This window comes from Drosophila eugracilis, unplaced genomic scaffold, assembly GCF_018153835.1.
Source record: "Drosophila eugracilis isolate 14026-0451.02 unplaced genomic scaffold, ASM1815383v1 contig_1828, whole genome shotgun sequence".
Taxonomy (NCBI): domain Eukaryota; kingdom Metazoa; phylum Arthropoda; class Insecta; order Diptera; family Drosophilidae; genus Drosophila; species Drosophila eugracilis.
Genome location: NW_024572675.1, coordinates 761,015 through 788,454, shown reverse-complemented (window position 1 = coordinate 788,454; position 27,440 = coordinate 761,015). Strand labels below are relative to the sequence as shown.

The 27,440-nt window shown below is 42.8% G+C and overlaps 4 protein-coding genes across 7 annotated transcripts in view; 2 read left to right on the top strand and 2 right to left on the bottom strand.

The window, feature by feature from the left end:
- Positions 1-14,758, bottom strand: part of LOC108102495 (beta-1,4-glucuronyltransferase 1) — a 35,426-nt gene extending 20,668 nt beyond the window's left edge. The window contains exons 1-3 of one of the 4 annotated variants that reach the window (XM_017207516.2): positions 14,481-14,758; positions 9,701-9,759; positions 1,146-1,165 (exon numbers count right to left, since the gene is read on the bottom strand). The gene's annotated coding sequence lies outside the window, so the exon portion shown is untranslated. Of the gene's footprint in view, positions 1-1,145; positions 1,166-9,700; positions 9,760-13,541; positions 13,701-14,480 lie in introns of those variants that run through there. The other 3 variants (XM_017207514.2, XM_017207518.2, XM_017207517.2) reach the window with 3 other exon arrangements.
- Positions 14,759-17,074: 2,316 nt separating this feature from the next.
- Positions 17,075-18,526, bottom strand: LOC108102471. The gene is made up of 2 exons (XM_017207480.2): positions 18,229-18,526; positions 17,075-18,172 (listed from the first exon to the last, which is right to left on the bottom strand). The coding sequence occupies exons 1-2, from the start codon at positions 18,441-18,443 to the stop codon at positions 17,425-17,427; spliced, it is 963 nt and encodes a 320-aa protein (XP_017062969.1). The 5' UTR covers positions 18,444-18,526; the 3' UTR covers positions 17,075-17,424.
- A 631-nt stretch (positions 18,527-19,157) lies between these two features.
- LOC108102506 (transcription factor mef2A) lies at positions 19,158-20,991 on the top strand. The gene is made up of 2 exons (XM_017207532.2): positions 19,158-19,642; positions 19,700-20,991. Exons 1-2 carry the CDS (start codon positions 19,302-19,304, stop codon positions 20,799-20,801), a joined length of 1,443 nt encoding a protein of 480 aa, XP_017063021.2. The 5' UTR covers positions 19,158-19,301; the 3' UTR covers positions 20,802-20,991.
- Positions 20,992-23,548: 2,557 nt separating this feature from the next.
- On the top strand, positions 23,549-27,440 carry LOC108102504 (venom dipeptidyl peptidase 4). The gene is made up of 6 exons (XM_017207528.2): positions 23,549-23,844; positions 24,982-25,076; positions 25,133-26,049; positions 26,159-26,895; positions 26,956-27,167; positions 27,230-27,440. Exons 1-6 carry the CDS (start codon positions 23,658-23,660, stop codon positions 27,341-27,343), a joined length of 2,262 nt encoding a protein of 753 aa, XP_017063017.2. The 5' UTR covers positions 23,549-23,657; the 3' UTR covers positions 27,344-27,440.

Here is a 27,440-nt window from a genome sequence, read left to right as displayed (position 1 = left end):
CAAGCTGACAGGTCAATCCAATCCAACTTTGCTGGGTGTCGCTTGTCATAAAAATCGACCGGACCAATCAACACTTATTGAGTTCAAAGTCATTTGAGCCGCACCACACCGCAGTGCGTTCCGAGTGCCACCGGCGCATGCATGCCACTTTACGCGAAACTAGTTTCGCATGTGGGCAGTGAAGTAAGCGATAGGTCGACATACTTTCCGAAGTCACTGTCATTGGCGGATAAATAGAGCAAGAGCAACATGACAAGAGCGGCTCAGAGGTGGGCCATATTCGAATGCGACTATGCACTGGTTACACATATCAAATATTATGACTTGGTACCTAAATTAGTGCTCTCGAAAGTGACTAACCCTTAGCTAAGCTTCTATAAATGTGCTTAAGATCAGCTTGAGTGAATGTTCATATAAACTTAAATCACTCAAAATTAGAACATTTGAAAGTCGGTGGTCATGCTGAGGGTAGTTCTGTTCCTCCACTTTGCAGTCGCGGCCCAGAAACTCATTTGCAGCTGACACCAACGCGATGCCAGTCAGCCAGTTGCGAAGGGCTACTGGGGTGTGGAGTGGAAGTGGCCTGGTAGCCATGGTCAGTCTTCAGGCAGGGAAGTATAAAGCTGGAGCGAAGGGGGAACGTGCGCACAAAACATAACTCTCGCTCGACGATGATGTTGCAGGGGAATCCAATTGCATCTATGTGGATAGCTGGATAGCGACAAATGTCAACGGCACACGCTAATTAAGGTTAATGAAAACGACAAGCGAAGCTCGGCAAAATAAAGCATGACAACAAACTGACGACGGTGATTAACGAGGACAGTCAACTAGTCGGCATGGGGCAGAGAAGAAGCTTTTTGTTACGGCTGGATAATATGGCTATTGGCGTCACCTTGCCCAACCATCGCAATCCATCGACATGGAGCTTTTGTTTTTGCGTCCGCGTCGAAAGTTTTCCATTTCAATTATTTCCATTTCGGCACATAGTTCGTTCTCACAACATGTCATAAGTCATGAGCCATACCCAATATGTCACTTCGGGAAACGAAGGAGAAGCCTCTCCGTAGACGGCTCTAGTTCAGGGTTTAAGGATTCTGGGCGGATCTTTTAGGATGGGAAAGTGGACAGGAACTAGGACTTACCTATTTTGTGTTGCTATTTGCTGAAAGAAAACAGAAAAGTCAATGAGTATCGTACATGCAAATGTAAGGAAACTTAATAGGGAAAGAAGTGAGGAAGCTAACTTCGGCCAGCCGAAATTTATAAGTCCGTGCAGGATTGGGGCTTTCCACATTGCGTCTCCTTCTGCAAAAGCGGGTGCAAGCACTCATCGCTTTTTAAATTGGGGAGTTGCGAAGATAGTTTTATGATTTTCAACAATGAAAAAGGAAGAAGTTGTCGTCATTGAATGCAACCAACAAGAAAAGCAGTACTGTTCTTGGGCTAGCTCTAAAACATTTTCCAGAAGGGAAGGACTCCAGCAATCCCCGCAGTGCAGACGAGCCGTTAAGGCCCACTTTAAAATGCAATTTGGCTGCCTTTGGTCTATTTAAAAATGAATGCACTGTGAAGGGAAAACAAAGAAAAGTACATGAAGAGCAAAGCAAAGAGTGCAGTGCCTTTCTGCACTTTTCTAGACCCACCTCATCCAGTCTGCTGAGCAAACGGAGTCCTGAGGACGCAGTCCAACCAAGCCATCCTGACCCCAGGGAAGTTACTCGTAACGTTACTTGAACGTGGCCCGAGAAGGAACAAGGAAACTAATTATATATATTATATAATTCGTGTTCTAGCTTTGGATATAAAGTGTGTTAAGTTTCTCCAACCTCCAATCCTTTTCAGCAGACTGATAGGAGGAATTCTTAAAGCGCCACTCAGACTTCTGAGATCACGCGAGAAATGTTTGTACGGAGATAAGCACCACAAAAAACAATACTAAACAGTGATTGAAATATTATTATTATTATTTAAACAATTTGAGATTTGTAGGCTAGACATTTTGTTCAAATCCGCTCAAAGGAACATAAGTATAAGTGACGAATCATTTTAACTTTCTTTTTGCAATGTTCAGTTTTTAACGTCGATTTAAGTTCAGAACCAGAATAATTCGTCCGTTTGGCTTATCTCTTCACAGGGGTTTCTCAACTGTAACGGATAGAGATGTGAGTGAAAATCTGAAATCACTTTAATCTTGTAATTTGATGCTGATGGCGAGGCGAGGATGTTCTTAAAGATTCGTTCGTCCAAGGAGTTCGAGTGTTTACTTGTGAGGCGCTCGACTCACCCACCAGACTCCTTGCCCCCATTGAACCCATTGAGAGGCTCATCCAAGCTCAGCAGTTGCTGTTCAACACTTGACTTCTCAAGTGCACATACAGGGTATGGGGTGTGCTAGGCAGACTGATAGGTTCCTTGTTCTAGAGACATTGGGAAGTTAGGTGCAGGATCTGGGGCCAAGTGGTAGCTGTGGGTCAAGAGCAATATCGTTGGGTAGTCCGGCTTAGGAATAAAGTGTGAGTGAGGAAAGACAAATTAATGAGAAATATTGATGGGATCGGTGACATTTAAGAGGGTATAATATCCTACAAAATAATCCGTCAAATCCCCGGAAAAACCATGTCCTGGTTTTACCACGGGCAGGCACAAACAGGAATAATATTTCCATGTGCAGTTTCCGCAATAATTGTCAGCACCTGAAAACTGTTCACGAAACTTATCTGCAGTCACTCAGAGCATTTGCGAATGAAACTAAGCTCATAACTCTCTCCCAGCCCCTCAAAGGACAAATGCCAAAAAGCCAAGCAACAGCAACAGCAACAGCCGTCAAACTTCCACTTGCAAAATTAAACAAACGCTCACACACAATGGAAAACTCATTCAATATTTAAAGCTCGTCCAGCGCTACGGCACATTGTACATCGTACAGAGAGCAAAAGAACCGAAACCCAAAAACTATAGTCTTTAAAAGTGATTGGCTTTAATAATTTACAAGATTCCCGAAAAGGGGAGACAAGTTTGGGATTACAATAGTAACACAAACATGAATTTAGTAAACATTTTTCCAACTTGTTCTTTGGTTGGCTTTGTTTCTTGCAAGGAACTTTTTATGGATGACATTTGAAGATCGTTAAAAGCTACACAGTAAACATGACCAGAATGAATGTCCATTGATAACTTAAACATCTAGCTAGGTCAGCCAGCAGGGAAGAATTAGGGGTTCCTGCTGGGAGTCTGAGGAGCGGAGCTCCGCCTCGGCCAAGTGGAATGCCCGGAAGGCAATACCCGAGTTCAGGTAAATATGGCGCTCGAGCAAACGCCGTGCAGAATGCAAAATTTATTAGTTTGGTAAAAGGCAGGCCGAGCGATAGCAGAGAGGAGAATCCGGGGATGCTGTACCCTCGCATTGGAGATGCATTCTAGGTGTGCTGGCAACTGTGATGCTTTCCCATGAATGATTATGCTATCTTAAACTGTTATTGTCCACCCGTACGTTAAATACATAAATAAACCCACAATGGATCCCTTTCTAAGGGCTTTATGTCACCCCAAAGAGCGTATAAGATGGCCTATGCAGTCTGAGGTACTTTGAAAGAGTATTCAGACTCAACCAATGGCATTCGCAGAATGGTTGAGCTCAACAAAACCAGAACTGCAGGCAACTTCCTCCAATTGTGTTTTGCCCGCTTTTAGGGTCCCTGTGCCAGCAGCAGTATCTGTGAGACTCTGAACAGGTCCTGGCAGGACTTCGAGCAATAATAAAAGGCGAGCAGCCCAGATTTGAGCTTGAATAGTCGAATTTTGCCTCTGCAATAGGACACAACGTCATAAAGTGGATACTCCTAGACCCTGTGACCTCCGCGAGGTGACTCCTTGCATAGTGGGCCGCGGTGGGATTATTGTGATACCGATGCGGCACCTTTACTAGGTAAGTTCTTCAGCTTGATTAAACTTTAAATGCATTTTCAGTTAAGTGCTCAAGCATGTGCAAGATGGATGCTAGCACCACTAGTACGGACGTATAAAGAATGAGCTATGAAAGTAAATCAGTTTTCCCCAAAATTTATTTTTTCATAGACTCCCTAGGAGGTTTCTGCCAGCGTTCCCAATATTTTTAGTTCACAACTTATATTGGAACAACGGACAGTATGAACACATGCAAATAGCCATAAAAATGTTGTATTTAATTAGCTTCAAATGACCCGGAGACTAACAAATCTAACATTACCACGATGATCCCGAGGCATGTACAGCGCGGACCAATTTGTCAGGGGCCGTAATTTTAATTATTAGAGCAAATAAACGGCAGTTCCCAGGGGAACTTTCACTCAGCTAATGGAGCCCAGGGCGACTACAGCCAATATATGGCCAGTCATATATATCGTCAGCCGGGCCCAGGCAAACATGTTTGCTGAGCAGGAGCGCAGAGGGCTGGGAAACAGAAAGGAAATTGAATTGCCGAACGGCATTGGGCAGTGAAACTGACTCTCTGGTCGGAAACTAATTAAAATTTGCACATTTGATAAACTTTTTTAATGGACTCCCTCAAAGAGTGCCCCTCCCTCAGGGAAACTCAAAACGGAAAAGGATAGGGGGAAGGGTCTGCTGAGTCTACTGCACTCGAAATTAATTGAATTTTCAGCAGACATAATGCGGCTTACTTCTTCTTAGGAAATTAAGTTAATTAATGTACAAGTTGTTCTGGCCAAAATATCGATGGAATTTTGAACGTTGTATCAATGATTGTGCCTTGTGGAGTCCGCATTACCAAATTCCAAAGGGTTTTACTAACTAGGTCTGTTATTGCCTTCTAAAGTTAATCAATTTCGATGGTCTCGTATCTTAGGAGTACCGAGAACAACACCGATAGGTCTGAGCAATCTCCAAAACGTGTAAAACAATCCGTGTCGAACATTGCGTTTCTGGTAACGGAAAAATTGAATTTGGCTTCCAACTTGATAAGATATCTCGGGTTGGGACAAATCAGAAGTGTGTTCTGACATTTCCTCAGAAACAGATATCCGCAGAATGGTAAGTTAAACGCCCAATTCAAAAGGATTGGTAAATGCCTTGACACCAATTGATTTTTTTATCTCTGGTGGCTCTAAATACTTATCCAGAATTTATTGCACTTAATAAGCTTATCTACTTCTATGGAATTATATTAATTAGGGCATTTTTTACCTTTTTAGTTTATTCTATTTTCTACTTAAAAGAAAGAGCGTACGTTTCTAAGACCCAATTTATGCCCACTTAAGTGGGGGAACGAATACTTAAAAATTGATAACAGCTATCTCAGAGGTAGGCATCACCTAAGAGATAAGATTAAGAAGCCATGACTAACTGAAAGGCTGGCGTTAGTCGCTGAAGTCGCTGATAAACATACTGAAAAACATGCATATCTCTTCGCTTATCGAATCGTGTAAACGTGGCGACGAAAGCGAAAGTTAACCCAAAGTTGTTATTCATTGATCTAGGAGGCAGGAACTTCTACAAATGCCCACAAAATTCCAACACAGTTTTTAGGGATCAGAAATATATATCAGAGATGTGCGAGGAATGATCTGACGTGGAACCCACAGATCAGGACGCCGTGTGGAGGTTTCAATTATGTTTGGCAGTTGCTGTGCAAATTGAACGGACTGAAAGTATCGCACACGCATTCGGGCCCGGGGCGGCAATCAGTCAAGAGACAACATCAGCCACTCTCAGCTGGCCAAGAGCAAGAGACCGTCGCGGCAGTCACTCGCTTGAGCCCCGAAGGCGTAAAAACAAAAATCTCTTCAAGCTTTGAAGTGACTGACGGGGCTAACTCGATTTGCATAAACTTCGTCGTTATACGCAAGTAAGACACATCTTCCCCCTAATTTCGAGAAATTGAAGACGAACATTAACTATTCAAATACTTCTTTGCCTTACGAGAATTTAAAAATAACTTGAGATTTTTGAAGTCAACTATTTATATAACATTACAGCATTTCAGCTTCACACTGGGACAAAGAAGGTGCCACATGGTCGCCGATAGCTGATTTTGTGAATCTTGTTCAAAGGTTTTCCAATTGGCCTAATAGCATTACACGCTTTAATGCTTCTGTTTAATTAAGCACTATCGCAATCAATCCGGGAAGCTTTCATCAAGTTTTCATGTCCGTTGTGTGACTAACAACCGAGTCAAGTTAAAGATAGAGGCTGACCGATGTATGTGATGTCAGGTAATTGGTCTTTAAGGTGCAACCTGTGAGCGGTAAGCTTGTCTAGCGGTTAATTAGTAGCATTTCACGTCACATTAGACCCAGGAAACTCTATTCAGGGTCTGGAAATACTAGTGAACATGAAATAGAAAGATATGCCATGACACGGTGATGATGACGAAGTGGAATGCCCAGAATACCATCCACTCTGGCCAAAAACTGAAAGAGAATCAACAAATGCTGTCACCTTTTCCCGGGGAGATGATGGTGGTTTTTGAAGCAAAACTTTCTTCCTTGACGGCTGTCAATTTTGGCATTCAGCAACAAGAGGAAAATCTGACAGGCTGGCGTTATCAATGAAACCGAAATCGAGTCCCACCCAGAATCCTAACCACAGGGAAATCTTGTTACTAGCGACATGGAGTATATATTGATGTAAAAAAATATCGATTATCGGTTAATAGACGGCCTAAGAAGAATATCTCGAAAGGTGTCTTTCGCACATTTTCGGAATTTAGTTTTTCATAACTCTTTCTGACAACCTTGCTATTCCATCTTCTTCACAGCTCCTCCAAGCCCCCGAATCCCCGCCAAAGCCAACCTGAATAAAGATGACTATTATGCTTGCCAACCGAAACTCGATTGCTCGAAATCCAGTGGCCCGCACTCGGGTTTTCCCCCGAACTAAATTGATTTATGATGTCTGCCACACTCACAATCCTTGGAACGCTGGAAGTTATGCAACAGCAGGTCGTGGTTCTGCCACTTTGTTTACGCCCCACTCCGTTTCCTGGCCCCATCTTGTCCCGAGTGGGCGTGGCATCGAGTAGGTGTCAACTCCCTGCCACCGAGCGTGAAAGTTTATTCGGAACCACGCCACTTCCTCCGGATGCGGCCGGCCTCCAATTCCTCGTTTCGGCTCCCTTTCGTGTGACCATACTCCGACTCCGGCATTAACAATCATAATTCATATTTATTAATGCGCTCAATTTGTTGTTAATGGCATTACCCGCCATTGGGCTTTGGGCCAGGATCGATTGTCGACGCCCAGCTGCTGTCATTATTTTTTCGCTGGTTAACTGCGCCCGGATGTGCGGCGAGCAGCAGACTTAATGGATGGCTCCTCTCGAGGTGACACCTTGATTTACCGACTGGCTGGATGCTTTGATGGGCGAACTTGACGCCCATTTGTGCAAGACGAAATGGAGGTGATCTGATCATAGTTTTCTTAGAAATAAGCACTTAATAAACATTGATCCTTTAATTCAGATCCTTGTTACCCCAAGACGTTACCCGAAAACACGGAAAACGTCAGAAACGAAAGCAGTTCAGATAAAAGGTCACGAAATGGCAAGGCTTCACATAATTTTCTGGAGTTGAGATTCAAAAAGGTTTTTCCTAAATGCACTCTTTTCATACCTGCATTACATTGCGTTTTTTCCCTGGAAGGGGAAACACGGAGGACGTGAGAGCAACCTGTTTCTGCAGAATTTCGGTCAAGGACATTTTCATATGTTATGCAACGATAATCCTTTTAATTATCGTGCTTTTTTCCCTTGCTTAAACTAAAAGAGCTTTCCTTCTGTGTCTCTGCTTTCCATCGCAGAAAAGATTTTCTAAATTTATTAACAACTGTTAAGGATTTATGGGAAAGGTGGCTGTAACGTAATTATTTACATACTTTGAAACGTGGCTTCTTGTTTTGTTTCATACTAACTTCCTTTGCTACTTTTGAATCCTGGTTAAGATACCCTTCTGAATCATAAAGCATAAACATAGATGTTCATGAAGCCTGCTTAGGTACGTTGGCATACATTCCAAGGAAAACCCGAGGCAGGCCACAGGAAAGGCTTAGACAAAAGAACTTATTGTCCTCATCGTAGTGTGCTGATTTGAAAATGTAAGGAAAAGCTAATTTAAATTCTGGTAAACACTCGATAGAAGCTTATAATAAGATACTTAAGAACTACTTATTGTAATTGACTTGACTATGAATCTCAGACATTATTGCATTGCCTCAAATCCGACTGTAGGCAGGGTGCCTGGTATAAAGTGAAATGGTACTAGTCCTCCGCCCTCTCTTAGAAGGGCATTTCACTAAGACGAGGGCCTGTGCTATCTCTATTCATTAGGCCCTTTCACCTCTCTCGAGCTATCGATTTGAAAGGCGCAATGGCCCTTGTTCTTGGCCAGCTTAGCAGTAATCAAGGAACAATGAATGCAGCGCTAAACCGTAATGTACTTTTGACTAATTCATTTAAAAGGATGCTCAGCCCAATCTCAACTGAGCCAAGACACAAGCAGGTGCCGTGGCTTTTAGGTCTCAGTGCGCAAATCTCATCATAGGCTGGGCTAGGCTCACAGGATTGATTCCTTGCCAGTTTAGCCGAGGACAGTAAGTGATGAAATTGGTTCCTTCTAATGAATTCCCCCACTTTTTGTCCCTGCGCAAGTGCCATGTGCCATGGTGGTCACATGGACCTCTCGTCCTTGTCCTCAGACACACACACACATTCGACCACAAGCTCTAGAGCGCACACACGAACAAAAGCCCATGGCCCAAGTCTATGTCAAGTTTGAGTGGCTGCCATACTCCATCGCCCCTCCTCCTCCTAGCCTCATCTCAGAGCCATCTCAGCCTCAGCCGCCTGCACTCAAAAAAATGTTTCCGCCGACACATTTCTGACAGCGGGTACTGTCACGACCCTTTGGTCGCGGAGCTCACCCAGGGGTGTACCTTGTTCAGGAATTCTGGAAATTTAGGAAACTGTTTTTAAATTTAAGACAACATTTCCGGACATTTTTCTCTGGGTCAGAGAAGCTGACAGCATTGACGGCACTTGGAAGACTGCCAAAAACTACACACAATCTGCAGAGCTAGCAGAGATTGAGTGATAGCGGTAGTGGCAAACGGGTTTTTAATTAAATTTCGCCCTTTCCTTGCCAAAATGCGCCAGTTTGAGCCATCCGTTTGGGCAATATGTTAGAACAAGATACAAAGAAATGTTCATAATAGAGAATGCCACGAGGTACAGCAAATCATTTGTACCCTGCGAAATGAACCGTGGATCAAAGACAAGTTCGTCTGAGCTGAACAGACTGAACAGACTGAACAGCAACAGTCTGTCTACCGGGAGAAGCGGTTTGCATAACAATTAGGAAACTAAGGCACTGTCAGCCAATGATTTGTGCAAATGTTTTTGACGTCGCCCTCAAGCTCTGCCTTCCCCAAGCTCGCTCATAGCTATAGCTTGAACTTTCTGCATTTGCATAATAATTACAGCGAAACTTTCGTTGCTCGCGCTTGGAAAAGTGACGCCAAAATTAATTGCACTGCAAAACATGAGCACCCCATTCTCCTGCTACTTGTCAATATTCTCCGCCGAATTTCTCTGGACCATTTGTTGCCTATTAACTTTTGATCAAGGCCACAAAAAATACCTTAAACACACACATACTTAATCTTCTTCGGGTTACGTAATTGGGTTTTCGATTATTTGGTAACTTACATTGATAACTGTAGGAGTATAGTTGGCTATCGAGCTTGATGTTCTGGTAGGGTAAGTATCTGAAACGACGACAGAAAAATGTTATTTGCATTGAGAGGGAGTTAGAGAAAGATAAGTTTACTTTTATAAATTCAACTTATAGAATTTCTTTTCCTCAAAAGAAGTTCTTCTTGCGATTCGATCAGTGCTCTTCTCATATTACTTCCGATCTTTTCTATCTTCTGATTCTCGGAACAATCAAACTGCTAACTTTAAATAAAGAAATATGGTTTGTCTACCTACCTAAAACATTGCTAAAATTACCTTCAGTGGACAACTTGCAGTTTCTTAAAACTGACCCTAACAGATGGTATCGTTGGCATAACAGCACCCTGTTAGCTTGCACAATTTGCAAGTACTGAAGAGAAAAGCTAAAGTAAAGCTGAAACGAGTAGACTGCAACATGACATGTCGAATAAGTAAGCTTTAAAGATTTAAAAATTTAAAGACAGTCCCAGCCGGTTAAGAGTGCTGCTAGCACTCGAATGCATTCGATCAAACTACTTTAGTCTACTCTTAAACAGCTTGCAAATAGAGAATTCCCAATGGGCATGGCTAATTATAAATAAAAGTAAATGCAAGACGAATTTATTGAATTTGTGTTGCGAATCGCATTATCCTAATAAAGTAACACCGACCTTATAGCAGAAATTAAAAGTATATTAGGTTCTGGAATGGCATTGCGCAAATTTATACATATTCAAAGGTTCTCACTAAAAAAATTCTCACTAAAATTAACTAAACACGCAGCATCAGCCGTACTATCCAAAAGACCGAGATGCCTAACTTCGGTTCTAGCGCTTTCCCCAGCAACTTTCGGAGAACCCTAATCTAGGGTTCAAGCCGCACATACCCACATCCGCAGCCCCCTGAGCAACCCATTTTCCTTCGTTTCAATTCAATCAACCATTAAGCATAAGCCGTCGACCGAGCAGCCCCAACGCATGTCATGCTGACGATGACATGCCCTCTGGCCACGGAGAAAGGTGTCAGAACACCGCACTACAGGCGCACCTGTCCCGCTCCCAGTCCCTGTCCTCCGCCCTGCTCTCCATCAGAATACCCCTGGCCGTGCCCCTGACCGGGAGACTGACTGACAGTTTTGCGTGCCTAATTGTTGGAGGAAGTTAGAAAACATTTCGTTGTCATGGCAAAGCGGGCTGCCCCGAAAACGCCCTTCTAGTGCTTGGGCTGAGTAAGATATTCACTAGTTGGGCTAAAAAAAACAAGAGTGTTTAAAAATAAAAGCATTAAAGTGAATAACCAATTCAGTTTTTCAACTGGCAGACAAAAGGCTGAAGTCTTTTGAGCATAATGCATAGATTACTGACTGTTTTCCAAACTTCCTCACCTAATTTCTTTCTGAATGAACATCATATGTAATCAGTAGCAAGCATTTGCAAATAGTTTTCCTTAAGATTTACTCCCAGCACTCGAATCCGCACCTGTTGTTCGGCAGTTCTAATTTTACGACTGAATGGGTTCCGAGGTCTGGGTCTAGGAAAGTGTAAAACGCAAAGGAAAACAAAATGCACAAAAGAGCTTATTGCGGTTAACCACAGAACGGTAAGCCAATACCAATAGGGAATCCAGCGAAAGGGCCAGGAGCTTGTTAACCCATGTCGACTGCCAACCTTTCCCCTAGACCTTTATAATCTACATTAGGCGGGCGTTGACTTGTATGGTTATGTACTTAGCCAAAAGCTAAAAACAAATAATAAAAATATAAATTATTCCGTTGTGGACGAATGAAAAGATATTAGCAAAACAACTTTTCTTGTTATTCTTAATTTTTCTCATTTTTCACAATCTCCTTTGAAGAGTTTTCTCAGTTAACCCATAAGTTACTTATAATAGAAAGGCTTACTTGATAAAGATTAGTTTAACGGGATACTGTGCGCTATGCTCTGCAGAACCTAACATATTAACATTACCTAATCGAATATCATTAAAATATAGAAGTGTAAAAAACGTTGCTGCTTAAGATGCAAGAAAAATTTGTTTTTTGAGATGTTCCAGTCGCGGCCATGGCAAAGAAATCGATGTGTAAGCGCAGGCAAGCATCGCCATTGCGTCGGTTATAATTTTGTGGACGACCCTCTGTGGATGTCGGTCAGACCTCAAAGTTACTGAGGAAATCGCAAGGTTCAATAGGTCAAAAGGGTGTTACTGGTACAATAATCCATTATTTATTATTTCACTTAATTTGAATTTAATTTTATAGGCGAATAACGGATGATTTCGAACATGCGAGAAGCTCCACAAATAGCTCCACAAGATGGAGATACATACATACTCGTCATCTATGATTTTTAGATCCCCTAATAGTGAATCTAAATCCAACATCTCAGAATGAATCTTACTTTTCTATTAAGTGGTTTATGTACATCTTAAAAATCCAAATCTGAATCCAATCGTCATTCCCATGAAGAGATTTACATGCATACCCTAATGAGTAAAACTAAATTCAACATCTTGGACTTGCTTAGAAGATATTTAGTGAACAGATTTGTGAACTTCCGGCTGGACTTTCCCTGAGTAATTGTTTCTCTTTCTGTTTATCCCAAGACTGGGAATCTTGGCCAGCTTATCGGGACCAAGGTTCCGCGTAATCCAGCCACACCAAAATAACTTTCCTTATCACCACTATGCGACATGCAGTATAGCTTTCAGCCGGGTGATCCGAGATCTGAGGCTCCATGGACAGCTCTTACGTAGGGCTGTGTACATGCTCCACGAATGTGTTCCGTTGGCGAGGAAAACATTTGCTCAGCGATCGTTTGGTTAACCAGCGTGCTCTAATCATACTAATGGAGTAAATAGACGGGTGTTTATCAAACAAACACAGTTCAAGATAGCGAGAGACACATGGAACTACACACTGGATATTTGTCCAGATAATTGTCGAATATTATATTATTAAACTGGAAAATGGAACTTTAATTAAAGGAGCCACACTGTCAGTTTGAACAACCTGGATTCAAGAGCATAATCATTTCGCAGTCTAAACGGAAGCAGCTTTTACGAAGCTAATATCTCATTAAAACATATCGCTTATTAGTATAAATTAGGAACTAATGCGCCTCTCATTGGGCTTTCATTGACACCCCCGAAAACTATTTTTATAATTCGTCCGTGTTAAGTAAGTTGTTTATTTTTGGGAATTTGCTTAGTGACAATGTTTAGCCGAAAACGACGACAAGATTAATGGGGGCTCCGGGCATTTAACGAGCTGTTTCTAAAGAAAACAAGCAGGGAACAAATTTTTAATAGGTTAACAAACGTTTTGTTAATGCGAAAATAAAAGGCGATTGAGAAGGTAACCAATCTAAATGAGGGGAATTCCGAACGATCGAATAATGTACAAGCTTTCTCGAAAAAGATAACGAACGATTTGCTGGCTTTGATTACTTTGACCAAGAACCTTATCGAGTTCCTTGTGGTCTAGACCCGCACGCCTATTAACTATTACCAGAGAAAAACCCAGAAAAAGCGACAGTCACAGCCTGCGTGCGTTTTCTCAGCCAAAAGTGATACGGCTGAGAGCATTACTACTTCCTTGATATTATACAGGTTATTAACAGATTTTGGATTTTGATCCTTCCTAAAGATCTAATATCTTAAGAGTCATGTATGGTTGGGCACATATGTATGTATTTCCGGTCCGTAAGCCGATTCAAGAAGCGGAAACCGAGAGGACGCCAAATCGCGGCAACAAAGGCAAGGGCCAGCCATAGTTAGCCATAATAGACCAGATATAAAGTAAACTTGTACAATTGTACGGCATTATCATCGAACTTACATCACACACAGCGGCAATTTTCGATTTTTGTGCGGCTGCTGATGGTTTAGATAATTTGCTTTATTTCGATATTGCTGTTGCTGTTGTTGTTATTGTTATTGCTGGTGGTAGCCGCACGAAGTTGAAATTTGAAATTTGAAATTTGATTTCTTTTGATTTGGCTTTGTGTTTGGAGCTTTGTTGATTTTTCGTTGGCTTTTTGGCTGCTCTTTCGGGCGAAAATAAAAGAAATCGCTGCTGTTGCGTTTGTTGTTGTTGTTGCTATGGTTGTTGTTGTTCCCTGCTTCGCTGGCCGTTTTCTATGAATGGAAGAGGCGTTAAGTAAAAGCAACAACTGCAACACGAAAGAAGAAGACGAGGCGTGACGCGACGGCAGAAAAACCGAATCAGTGGGGGAAGTAAGACGAATCGAAACGAAACGGGTTTTCACATTCTTTGTAGCATAGTGTCGTGGCCCTGGAGAAAGAGAAGGAGCGATAAGCCGAATGCACGCCAAAACGAACAGCTGCGCCGTTTTAGGCTTTTACACTGGCCAACACACTTGCCGTGGAAGAGAGTGAGTGGTGGAGAAGGGGACTAAGGAAGAAAGCTGGACAGGGAGGCAGCAAAGTGCATGGCAGGGCCAGCTGATTCTGATTGGGATTTTCAGGCATGCCACATGCAGCGGCAGAAACAAAAACAACAGCCTCCCTCTCTATCACTCTACCTCTCTCTCTCTCTCTCTCTCTCTCTTTTCTTATGCTGCAAATTGAATTGGCTGTTGCACACACACTCACGGCACAAACATTTAAATTTGTTTTTCCTTCTTTAGCCCCGTTTCAACGACGATTATGTGTTTTGGTTTGGATCCGTGGGACGATCTTTATCTTTATCTTTATCTTTATCTGCATCTTTATGTTGCGATGCTCAGGCTTTCTCCGCACCGCACTGCACACACACCTTGATTCGCATTCGCTCCTGCCTATTCCGAACAACTCATTTATTTTCAAAGCCTTTTTCCGATTGGCACGCGCATCCGCTGCCCGTTCACACGCGAAAGAACCCAACCGTTTCGCTCGAAGTCTCAAAATATTTTGTGTGGTTCACTTTTATGCAAAAACATGAGACCTGCCCACAACTACGATTTTCGGACTATTTATTTTTATTATTTTTCACAATAAAACTGTCTGCAGCTGCTTCTTGAAATTGCCACCGGCCGAGCTGGAAGTCCAACTGATTCCAATCCGATTCCACAAGGTACAAAGTGGAATTCGGAACCGCACGGAGCACGACACGAGAGAGAGCACTTTGCAGTATTTTTTAACACAAGGGCTGCATTAGCAGCAAATGGTCACTCTAGTCAGCTGATTTCGAACGCCGCCTTCCAGTTTACTCACTCTTTTTCGAAAATTTAACTAAGCAATGGGTTTATTAAAAGTTACTTGGGCAGTGTTGCCAGTTTAGCTTATTATAGGCAAGTTCTGCCATATTTGGAAATGTTTGTATAATTTGTATCTAGCTTAAACCTTGAAATAAACATGGCTTATTTTAAATTGTATCTATCATATTCCAGCTTTAAATATATTTGCGACATCGACGGTTTCTTTTGCAAGAAATAAATGCTTTATAGCATGGAAATATCGAAGCTTGTTTTTTTTGCTGATGGTTATGATCGTAAATTTATTTTTAATCTGCAGGTATAGAAAATGTAGATTATTGTTTACCCTTACAAAAAACATTATAAATATAACAATAACCTTTGAAGTGATGTTTTTTCTCTCGGAAACATTAGCAATGGATATTTAAAGACCATAGACCATAAAGAACATAGCCCCCAATGATTTTTGCCACCGACTTAAAATCATAAAATGGGTTCATGTTTTCTCTTATTTGGGTGTAGCTTGTTTTTTTTGATTTTTTTAGTTTTAGCTTATTTTAGCTTAGTTTTTTTAAAAATCTAGTTTATATGGGCGCTCATAACCTGGCAACACTGAACTTAGACCTTCTACGCCCCCGCCAGTGTTAGCAATACGTTTTGATGATAACTAGCGCCATGCGGACGGGAAGAGAAATCGAAATGTTGGTCGAATATGGAAATTTAAGACAAGGGAAATTAATTTTTGTTTGGGAATTGTTTAGAAATGCCAGTTCAAGCATTTCCTGATTTTTAACAGCCAAGATAAGATAAGGAGGGCTTGCAAACCAGGTTAACTTGGTTGATTTTGGGGTTCTGCGATTCAGGAGACAGAAATAGTAGGACATAAGTAGGGCATCTCAATATGTGAGATAGTAAAGAGATGAAGACCCATCATCCGAGCGTGGCATTAGTTTTAATAAATATAACCGGCATGAGGAAAAATATATCTTTATCCGTATACTGTGAACATGCCGGCATTTGTAGAAATTGGCAAATGGTTGAAAGTCCTAGAGTTCGGGCAGTTATGAAGTTTTTCATTTAATTACATTATATCTACACAGGCGCCTTAACTTTTTTTTCCGCAATGGCGCCTTGGCTGCGATCAAATGTTAGCATGCAACGACTTTCGAACAGAAGTGTTAAGTACACATTTTCTTAACAATGAGAGAGAAACGGTTGAGGGCCAAGCCTTATTTGCCCAGCAAACCCAGCAACAACCCAACAGCTGAATGAATTCTACTTCTACTCCGCATTGCAGAACAAGAGGTTGCTTCCGAAAAATTCAAATTACGCAAAAAACGCAAATGAGCTTATATATTTTGAATTCATAATTGAAAAATCTACAACACTCAATCCACAAAACCCTTTGCAAAGTTTGCAAAGTGACAAGGAGATATACAAATTGTTAGAAAAATACGAACGAAACACACAACGTATTAGTATAAAAAATAGTATTAACCTGAAGACTCAATATTAAATTTGAATTATATTATTTAATGATTTTTTCTAAGAGATATGCCAATTTGAAGTTGCACCAAAAAATTAACATTGTTAACAGCATGTATTTTAACAGTAAACCGTTAAATTAACATTTTAGGTATGTAACATAGCACTTTGATCATTTCTTAAGATGGTAAGATTGAAAAAAGGGAAATTTGCATAGTTTCGAAAAATGAGTTTTGGCCCCAAAAACGGGTCAAATTTCAGATAGTGCACTAGAGAGCGGGGCGTGTCGCTCCTTTTTCTACAACTTAAATGTTAAACAACATGCCCTGCCACTGTTAGAAAAACGTTTTACCTATGTTCACACTTCCATTAAAATATTTACATTTGAACTCGCCGCTTAAAAAGGCGAGTTTTTAAATTGGATCTCTCCGAGTCTGAGACTCCTAGTTCACAACAATCTGTGTGCATACATGCTAGCATAATCATTTCTAAAGGCTTCTTACAATTTGTTACTGCGAAGACATCTTCAAGGGCGACGCCATGAAGGGAATTGGATAGAAACGCCAAAATGAGCAACGAATCGGTGTACAGATTATCTGAAAAGGATTCATACAACTACTAGTGTATTTTTTTCGGACATCACCACTTTACCTGACTATAATTCTTACTCTAACGGCTAATTAACCATCACTTAGAAAGGCGAATACGATAGTTTATTTCCACAACTCAGGGTCAAAAACTAAACATTTAATTTTTACGATTTTTAATACAAAACTGTTAGATCTTACAAAAAGAGATCTTTACAAAAATTGACAGTTTAATACATTTTTATTTAACACAATCTTATCAGGGATCCAAGAGAACTTCATTATCAGAAGAGGGCGAGAAATTGAAATACCTTCGGTCCGCTAAGCTGCTTTTGTACATCGAACTGACTTAGGCGTCTGAGAAAGGAACGGATAAAATGCACAGGGTCAGGTTCAGATTTCCGTGGGCCTGGGGTCTCACTTAAAGCTGCCGCTGTTAAAGTCTCCGGGCGGGCTAGTAGTCCCGATCCCGTTCCAGCTTGATGCATTTCTTCTGCATTTGCGCCAGCAGAGCCTCCTGCCGCTTTAGATAGGTCAGGAAGTTCTGCTCCATCGCTAGGAACTGCTTCTCCTTCTGCTCAAGCTCCAGTAGATAGGCGTCGTTCTGCTCCTCAAGTATTTTGTTATCCTTGCGCAGCCCCTCTACTAGGGCCATTGTGATCTGGCCAGTGCGTGGCAGGATGCTTCGTCGACCTCGCCTTCTCTTTGACGCGGATCTATCAGTCTCAGGCTGGCCGTTTGCGAGACCCGTACACGGCGTGTCCTCTGCCTCCAGCAACTGGTGGTTTGCTGGCATCAGAGGTGCCCTCCTGACTGCATTTTCAGCATGACTTTCTGGCGGATAGTGTGCCCTCGCATAGGGTAATTGCGCCTCTGTGGGCTTGGGTTCAGTCTTCACCTGGTGACGGTAGGCATCTTGGCAAGACTCCGCCTTCAACACTGGAACTGCTATTGACTGGGAATCCAGGAAAGCACTTCCGTCCGGATCGCGCTCGAATTTAACCAAGGCGGAGGTCGGGAGGAAAAGGGGCGGCAGAGCAGGCAGTTCCGCCCGGGCCCTTGTGGCTGCCTCCTCCAGGACATTATGGGCGTGGAAAAGGTTCGCGGGTGCTTTGGCAGGATGGAACAAGGAGTCAATCAGCGAGTATAGGCGCCAGTCTGACAGGAAGTCTGGGTTGCTCTGGGCGCGGTTGCGCTCGTTTCTGTGGACAAAATAATCTTATAGGATTTGGAGCAACGCGAAGCAGCTGTTGCTTACAAATACTTATTGCGATAGCTGTTTATGCGCCGGCGAGCCTCCTGCTTGTTCAGCCGAATACCGTGCTGCTGCAGTCCGTTCGCAATCTCCCGGAAAATGGGCAGGTTGTCCGTGTAGGAGGGAATGTCGTGCAGGTGCTTTCGCCACAACCTCACCAGCATCGCCTCCTCCAAGGAGGTGTAGTAGCGCAATCGCAGATGCTTCTGGCCACTCATTTCCAACTAGCCCAGGGGTTCTCCGGTCCGTCTATCCAAACATTTTGGTACGTGACCGAGTACCACTCATAGACGGCTTTAAAATGTCGAGAGTTCTTTTACTGAGATGATACCACATATTCATCGCACACATCATCGGCCTTCTTTGATACATTCACACTGGACCCGGCCTAAAAAATTTAAAGATTTTCGACAACATTTCTCCTCTTCTATCTTCTTCATAACATTGAATGAATTAACTTTATTTATTGATACCATTGATTGATAAAAATATTCGGAAAATGTGTAAATTAACTCTTGAAGACAATATAAATTAAAATAATTATAAAATAAATCAATTTTTGAATACCATTGTAATTGTCGAATACACAACATATATTTTCTCGAGAACTTAATTGATTAAATTTATTTAATTTATTTTATATTCCGCCATAAATTAACTTTATTTGTTGACAACAATAATTGTTAGAAGTATTCCGATAAGGTTTAAATTAATTCTTGAAGACAATATAAATTAAACTAATTATAAAATAAATCAATTTTTGAATACTTTTGTAATTGTCGGATAAACAACATATATTTTCTCGAGAACTTAATTGATTAAATTTATTTAATTTATTTTATATTCCGCCATAAGCCAGTGAAGATGAGTTATTTACAGTTTAAGGATTTCCCTAGATCAAGCAAATACCTAAGTACGGTCACATTGTTCTGTGTATCGGTGCTGTTGTTGATTTTTTGTGCAAAAAAGTTGGCGTTCCATTTCCTTAAAGCGTTGCATTGTGTAATTTAAACGCTGCCAACAGAGATCAGCAAGACGAGGAGTGCCGAAACAGGGCAGCAGCAGCAGAGCAGTCGATGGACTACGAGAAGCTGTCGCTGAACGCAGGCGGTGGCAGTACAGCCGGCGGTGGTGGAAACGGGGGCGGAGGCAGCGGCGCCGAACAGGATCTGACCATGTGCGGCGGACAGGATCTACTGGACGGTAGAGCCAAAGAGAAGGCCCGCCGCTACTGGACACCCAGCGAGGAGGAGCGTCTGTATGAGATCTGGGGCCGCGACAACTGGCGGCTGACGCGTACCGGAAAAAACACCATATTTTTTGGACGGTGGGCTGAGGAGCTACGCGAGCGGTTCGCCGTGGACGTGAAGCCGGAGGAGATCCAGATGAAGGTCAACCAGACCAGAGCCAAGTTTAGGTAGGTGCTCATTAAAGAACACTTTAAGTTGTGCTAACCATTTTGGACCACCAACAGACAGGTAAAGAAACAGCTGCAGGCTGATCCGTCCAGCCAAGCCACACGCTGGAAAAAATACGACATCATCAACCGCATCCTAAAAAACCTGCACAGGCCGAAGAACGCGGATCCGCTGCCGCCAGAGGCCCTGCTCAATAACCGCGACATGACACCGCCCCGGGACGATATGTCAGCGGAACTGCTTCAACAACAGCAGCAGCATGCTGTTCAGCAGCAGGGTCTGGGACTTGGCGGTGAGCCGCCTGCTTCCACCTTTTACAACAGCAGCAGCAATAGCAATCATGGCAGCAGCCACAACAACAACAACAGCGGCGGGATGAGCTTTAGCACAGAGCTATTCACGGATCAGTACGACGAGGTGGTCAAGCAAGAATACGAAGACGACGAGTACCGCTCTTTACCCTTTCAAGAGCAGCTGCAACAGTATTCGCCAGCCGAGCCGGCTCAGCTGCTTGAGTTACAGACGCCACAACAGCAGCAGCAGCAACAGCAACATCAGCAGCAGCAACAACAGCATCAGTTTCAGCAAAGCTATGGGCCACAGTTTCAACAGCAGCCGGCTCATTTCAATAACAACAGCGGAAGCAGTGCTGTGGCAACCTCGACCGTTAACCACCAACCTATCACGGCGGTAGCCTACATTAATAGCAGTAATAACACCATCAGCGTGGCCACCAACGCGAATGGAAGCATGGCGGCGCCGGTGTCGGTCCAAGCTGCAGGCATAGCTCCCGCTGCTGCTCCTGCTCCTGCTCCTGCTCCGGCTCCGACCTCTAATCCTCCCGTCGTTGGCGCCTCCCCTGTGCCCGTGCCGCGGAAGCGTGGTCGCCCCTACGGATCCGTGAACCCACCACAAGCTGACTCGCTAGAGGCCCTCTACATGGAGGAGGTTCGACGGAAGAACCAGCTACTCTATGAGCAGACCAAGATATGCCGGCAGCGCCTGGAATTGGAGGAGCGTAAGGTCGGCCTTATGCAGAACTTCTTTCCCAAGTGCTTGGAGCAGCAGGCGCAGATTCTAAGCCACTTTGTGCAACTCCAGCAGCAGGAGCCCTCTCACCAGCCACATCAGCTTTCTACGGCTCAGCGGCCGCAGTGAAACCTTTTCAGACTTCAAAAACCTCAATTTCTGACCGTAGTGTATGGACATTTGTTTTAGTTACTTGGTTGCTGTGTCATGCCGCTTATGTGTGTTTATCAGTACCACAGAACCTAACAAAAACAGGCTACACTGTTTGTAATATTAAGAATAAACGTAATTAATAAATAAATATAAAATCAAGATTAAATCACTCGACTGCAAATTTACAAATCGCTGACTAAGGATATAGCTTGATCTTTTTCATGATTGACTTAATCATGAGTTGGATCAAAAGAGATGGATATGAGTTATTGCATATTAAAAAGTAAATTTGAATCGAACAGAAAGGCATATTTAGTAACTGATGCACCTATTAGATTATAAGACGAACTCAGATTCCGGGTTTTGATTCTGTTCAAGCCTAGTCAGATACTACTAAAATAGTTACTTTTTAGAACATTACTTCTTTAAAAAAATACATAAAAAAATTTAAATGGGCTTATTACTATTGTCCTATTACCAACTTGTCCTTATAGTAGAAAAACAAAATAGTTCGGGGAAATACGAATCTTTGTATTTTATATAGAGAAGCGGAAGCAGAACACAGACAATTCTTTCTTTATAGTTTTAATTCAATGTATTTTCTTATGTTTTTGGTACCTGATTCACCGCTCAGTAGAAGGTAATGAAAATCCGACACAAAGTATACATATTGACTGTTAACTATTACGCGTATGAAGCGGTTCCGGATCCTTTGTGTGAATATTTATTAGTTTTGATCAGGCAGAGTCAAGTAGCCAGAACTGGAACACGAAATGGGCTGTAACCATTCCAGCATACACAGCGCAGATTTCTAATTTTTCCTGCATATTCCATTGCCTGTTCCATGCCAGAATTCGAGAGTTGCTTCAATTTGTCTAAAAATTTAGTGTAGACTTGAAACTCTAGTATATGTGTTTTATTTTTGGTTAGACAATAAATTAGAAGTTTGGTCCTTAAATTGTGTTCAAATATAAATATTGTTTAAATATACATTTTGATGTTTAATTTCAGTGACGTCTTGCTGTGTTTTTCATTATTATATTTATTTTTAGCTTGGTATAAAAGAGGTATACGATATCAATTAGTAACACGCCCAAATGGAAGGACTCCTATTCCGATCGAAAGCAATAAGGGCTTAAGTTGTAACGGGTACTGGGACTTAATGAAAGTAATTATTAGTTAGTCTCGTTTCCACCTATTAAGTGGGTCTTTCGTTATGGGTTTCGTGCCAATTGGTCCAAAATTAATATCATCCGATACGCCCAGAAAGAGCCAGTTCAGTAGCTTGAGATTTCAGTAGTCCACAGTTCAGTTTTTTGTATAGTCTTAGATTCCGCGTGGCCGTTCAGTTATGTACGGTGGACTTAGCTTAAGTGCTTTTATGCTGTTGGCCCAGTTAGCATTCGGTTACGTTTCTCCAGCAGAAGGAAAGTACAAAGCGCGAGTGAAAAGCCCCTGGAAAATAAAAGAAACAATATACGGCTTGGGAAGCAGTCTGATACTGTTTAATGGCACTTGGAAAAATGGTAAGCTGTGCTAGTCTCAAGTTTTGCTTAAAAATTCTTCTAGAGATGATCTCTTCAAATAAGAGTGGGGAGTAGAATTCCAAAGGGAAGTTGGTGTAATGACCTTTTCCCTGAAGAACTTTTTAGCGATTTCCAAAACGTGAAGTTTTTCTTCTTAGAATTAACTTGTGCTGTCTTTTTGCACCCGTTACTCGTAGAGTAATTTAAACGGGATCAATTCTTTATAGGGATCAATAGCCGAGTCGATTTGGCCATGTCCCCTTCTTGTCCGTATGAACCCTGCGATCTCAGGAACTGTAATAGGTAGAGTCTTGGTAATAAGAATGCGCATTCAACGCATGCCTACGTAGCTCAAGTTTGTTTATCCGGCCATGCCCATTCCATCGCCATTGACCTTTCTTAATATTTGATTGTCACCACCTATCATTTTACAAAAATTGTAAAATGATTAAATCGGTATGTTTTTGTATTGGATATTCGACCTCAAATAAAAATGTTATAAAAAACTTTCTAGGCCACTTTGAGTTTTGTTTTATTTTGAGTCTTAGAGAAAAAATATATAAGAATTGTATTTATTTTTTTTATTTATTTTATATGTCATATACCCTGAAAAACTAAGAATATGTTCGGTTCAGTTTTATCTTGATTGTTGGTTAAATTCGAAAATTTGTATATATGAATAATAATAAACAACCTAAGGAACTCATAAAGCATATTAGCACTATATAAAGAGAACGATTTTTAATCCGAAGTGGCTCTAGGTGACTCTATTACTGCAGAAGCTCATGCAAGGCTTAATCATGCATAAGTTAAGCGGCCATTAAAAGATAGTGACCAACGATACTCTACCACAGGAATTTAATATTAGGTGTTTCTGTTCGATTTTGGCATGTTACTGCTCAGTCGCTTTTCCATCAATTAGATATGTATATTGTCCTAGGATTTCACTAATGAATGGTCGACCTGTGCCGTCACTGGGTACCATGTTTGTGCTTGGCTCACGATAAACAACCCTTTCGTGGTGACCGCTGTGATCTCTGTAGGCTAGTGTAAGTTTTAAGAGAGACGCCATACTCAGGGCATCTGGCAAGGCCAGGTCGAGCTCACTGGGTAGCTCGCTCTCGCTCTCGCACGCTCTTTCGTCGACGACGGCTGCGCTAATTGCTGTGTGGTTGTAATTGATTTCTGATTGGGAACTCGGTTCCAGTCGGGTTTCAGCCGCGCCGCCGAGAATTACGTACGAGCTGCGGGATCCGCGGAGTGACAATTGGAAATTTGATCAACTAAGATTTTGGCGGAATCGAAAATGCACGGAAGATCGCCACTGAACATCGTTGTAGCTCTCTTCCTCATCGGCTGCCTGTGCCCATCGTTGGCGGCGGTGATCGGTCGCGCCGATGAGTCAGGGGAGGGGAACAAAACGGCGTGGGAACTCACGGAAGCCCTATATGGAACTTCGGGGCTCCGGAGTTTCAATGGCACATGGATAACAGGTTGGTGGCTCACCGGGTCGGTTCGACGACCTAGAAACGTTGTTTTGCATTAACTTCACTCTGTCCCCATGTTTTCGGCTGTTATCATCCTGAGGTTTCCCGCGGGGAATTATCATCTTCAGTTACGTCCGCGGGGAATTATCATACGGGGAATTCCTACAGCAGCACCCACTTCTTAATCAACGGGAGCTGCGACCCTTATCAATGAGCTTATTTACTTATGGTATTCTCAGTCCGGCTGGTGCTGGACCATTCATTTTCCTATAGTGGATCTGCCCAGAAAAGAACCACATCTGCAGACTGCAGTTCTTTTCAATTAGCAAGACTTCTCACAAGTTAGCCGTTCAACACATGAAATCTAATCTGTACGAATTACGATCATCAGCTTGTGCCTCGATAGTACGATTATATTTCCCTTCTTATCTCCGACATTTGGTTTTAGATAATGCTTGAAAGCTTTTGATTTCTCCTGATTGAGTATTTCCTAGTTATATAATTAGGAAGAGTGGGAAAATTTAAGTCTATTCTGCTTTATATGTTGGTATCCAGAATTTGGGTGTCCCTCGACTCTTTGATGATTTTGGCGAGAGCGTTAAGAGTTGATTTAATTTTCATCAATAACAGTATTACCAAAGTAACTTTGTTCGTCTTTCCAATAATTTTGCATTACAAAAACAGAATAATTTTCTCGCGTTCCTGAGTAGGATTTCCAGCTTTAACAGCAGAATAGGGCTGACAGATCGAAGCTGAACAACTAATAAGTCATAAGCCGATGTTTTGCAGTGTTTTCTTAGCATTTCTGATGACTGGAATTAGGGCATCTCCCCACTTCACCAAGACAACACATTGTTTCCCCGGTGCCAGATTTCTCTTACTCAACTTTCGACGTTCCAAAAAAACATTTTTCCATTTCTGGCAATATACCAAATTTAACGATCCAACCGTCGAAATCCAATTCAAACAGCTGAAGCTTTAATTTCACAATACTTTTTTTACATATACCTAAGTAGTTAGTTAGAGTGATTTAGAAGCTTCAGAATGTTTAAGCTGGAGTTTAAGTTTATTTTAAAACTGTAATGATATTGTGGTTCCTAACTTAACAGAAATATTAGTAAGTAAATCCTTTACTCTTTGCAGATGAGGAGTTCTATTACACTGCTACCGACAGATCTATCCACAAGTTCAATGCGGCCACTAAGGCAGACGTGATCTTCCAAAACTCCTCATTCTTGGTAACGTACTTGGCATACTCATAAACGGAGCGGCATAAAGAGGTGTTTCTTTGCAGAACAACTATGTGGGGGCAACGTTCTCACTTTCGCCCGATAACTCGAAGATCCTCATCCGGCACAACCTCACGGAGAAGTTTCGGCACTCATACATAGCGCAGTACGACGTGTTCGACATTGAGAGCAACACAACCGTCCAAATCCACAAGGGCGAGAAGCTGCAGTACTGCGGATGGTCGCCTCTGCGGGATCGGTTGGCCTACGTCTACCTCAACAATGTGTTCATCCACTTCAGTGAGAGCAGTGAGATCGCCATAACGGACGACGGCGTGGACGGGGTGGTATACAACGGAGTGCCCGACTGGGTTTACGAGGAGGAGGTGCTGAGCAGTGGAAGCGCCCTCTGGTGGTCGCCGGACGGAACCAAGCTGGCGGTGGGCTTTTTTGACGACACCGATGTGGAGACCTTTAACTATTTCCTTTACGGTGATGGGGACACAACCTTCTATCAGTATCCGCACGAGGAGCAGCTCAAGTATCCGAAATCAGGCTCCAAGAACCCACTGGTGAACCTTAGGGTGTATGACGTGAGCGAAAGCGAGCACGCCATGTATAGTATCGTGGCGCCCGTGGATGTTGTTGGAAGCGATCACATCCTGCAGAATGTTGTCTGGTCCAACGAGACACACCTACTTATCACCTGGATGAATCGCCGCCAGAACCTTTCCTCAATTCAGAGCTGCAGCAACCTGGGCGCCTGTGTGGAGGTTAAGAGGCTGGAGGAGCCCCGCGGCTGGGTGGACATAAGCACGCCCAAATGCCTTAGCAGCGGCAAGAGTTGCATCTTCAGCTACTTCATTGACAACTGGCAGCAAGTGTGGAACCTAGACCTGGAGACAGGGCTCAACAGTTGGCAGTCGCGCGGAAACTTCACAGTTTTGACCGTCTATGGATATGATGAAGCGAGGGACAAACTGTAAGAAACTCATGTTTTCGCATTTAATTCCCGCATCGATCCATGACGGCATAAATATTGTGGAATCAGTCCTAGATACAATGAACTAAGAAATCATTCTATTCCCTAGGTACTACCAGGCCACTCAGGCCGGAGATCCTTCCGTGTACCATGTGTTCAGCAACGACGAGTGCCTTAGCTGCAGCCAAGTCGATGTGGATGGGGACGCATGCCGCTCCGCCTCGGCCACCTTCAGCAAATCCTTCTCTTACTACACGCTCTCCTGCAATGGACCCAATCCGACATACACGCGGATCTTTGAAGCCACCACCAAAACGCTCCAAGTCGAATGGGAGCCAAACACAGCGTATCGCCAGCAATTGGCGCAGAAGCAGCGCCCCACATATCGCTTTTTGAATGTCACTTTGGCCGACGGGAGTCATGGATTCGCCAAGCTCGCCCTTCCGCCCAACTTCGATGAGGCCAAGAAGTACCCGCTGATCGTGGTGGTGTACCAGGGACCCAACTCGGTAAGGGTAACAAATGGGTTTACGCTGGGATACGAGGCGTTTGTCACGACTTCTAGGGAGACTATTTATGCGTACATCGACGGCCGGGGCACGGGAAACAAGGGGAAGGACCTGCTCTTCTCAGTCAATAATGATCTGGGCGATCACGAGGTCGAGGATCAACTGTTTGTCACCCGTTGGATGCAGCAAAATCTGCCCTACGTAGATGCGGAGCGCTGCGGCATTTGGGGATGGAGCTATGGTGGTTATATGACAGCTAAGACCATAGAAAAGGATGACGATCGGATCTTCCAGTGCGGAGTGTCGGTGGCCCCAGTCACCTCATGGCTGTACTATGGTTTGTGGAAACTTTCTTTATTAATATCATTTGCTGACCGATTTCTTCGCCTCCTTCCAGATACCATTTACACCGAGCGCTATATGGGACTTCCCACTGAGGATGACAATTTGCAGAAATACAACGAGAGCAGCGTGTTTGGAAATCTGGAAAACTTTAAAACTCATGACTTCCTGTTGGTCCATGGCTCCGGTGATGACAATGTCCACTACCAGCATTCTCTTTTGCTGGGCAAGTTGCTTCAAAGGCAGGATATTCAGTTTGAGGAGCAGGTTCTGGAATTGATAGCCATTTTTTCCCAGCAAAGCCTACAGCTTGACATCTTCTATTGCAGACTTACACCGATGAGAACCACGGAATCGGGAACGCGCTGCCCCACTTGTACCATACCATCGACGCCTTCTGGATAAATTGCCTTAATCTAGAAGTCTACGAAGACTCGGTGTAGTAAGGCCACAGGCCACATTCTAGTCAAACATACGTATTTGAAACTTTGTTTATGTATTTTTTATTCACTTTCTATTAAAGCTGTCAACTATATAATG

What these genes read in the sequence shown, in the direction of transcription:
- LOC108102504 (XM_017207528.2), top strand. Translation starts at nt 23,658, where the DNA reads ATGCACGGAAGATCGCCACTGAACATCGTTGTAGCTCTCTTCCTCATC. An exon ending in TCCAAAACTCCTCATTCTTG is followed by an intron (nt 25,077 to 25,132) that starts GTAACGTACTTG and finishes GTTTCTTTGCAG; the next exon opens with AACAACTATGTGGGGGCAAC. An exon ending in GATGAAGCGAGGGACAAACT is followed by an intron (nt 26,050 to 26,158) that starts GTAAGAAACTCA and finishes TCTATTCCCTAG; the next exon opens with GTACTACCAGGCCACTCAGG.
- LOC108102506 (XM_017207532.2), top strand. Translation starts at nt 19,302, where the DNA reads ATGGACTACGAGAAGCTGTCGCTGAACGCAGGCGGTGGCAGTACAGCC. An exon ending in CAGACCAGAGCCAAGTTTAG is followed by an intron (nt 19,643 to 19,699) that starts GTAGGTGCTCAT and finishes GACCACCAACAG; the next exon opens with ACAGGTAAAGAAACAGCTGC.
- LOC108102471 (XM_017207480.2), bottom strand. Translation starts at nt 18,443, where the DNA reads ATGAGTGGCCAGAAGCATCTGCGATTGCGCTACTACACCTCCTTGGAG. An exon ending in AGCTATCGCAATAAGTATTT is followed by an intron (nt 18,173 to 18,228) that starts GTAAGCAACAGC and finishes TTTTGTCCACAG; the next exon opens with AAACGAGCGCAACCGCGCCC.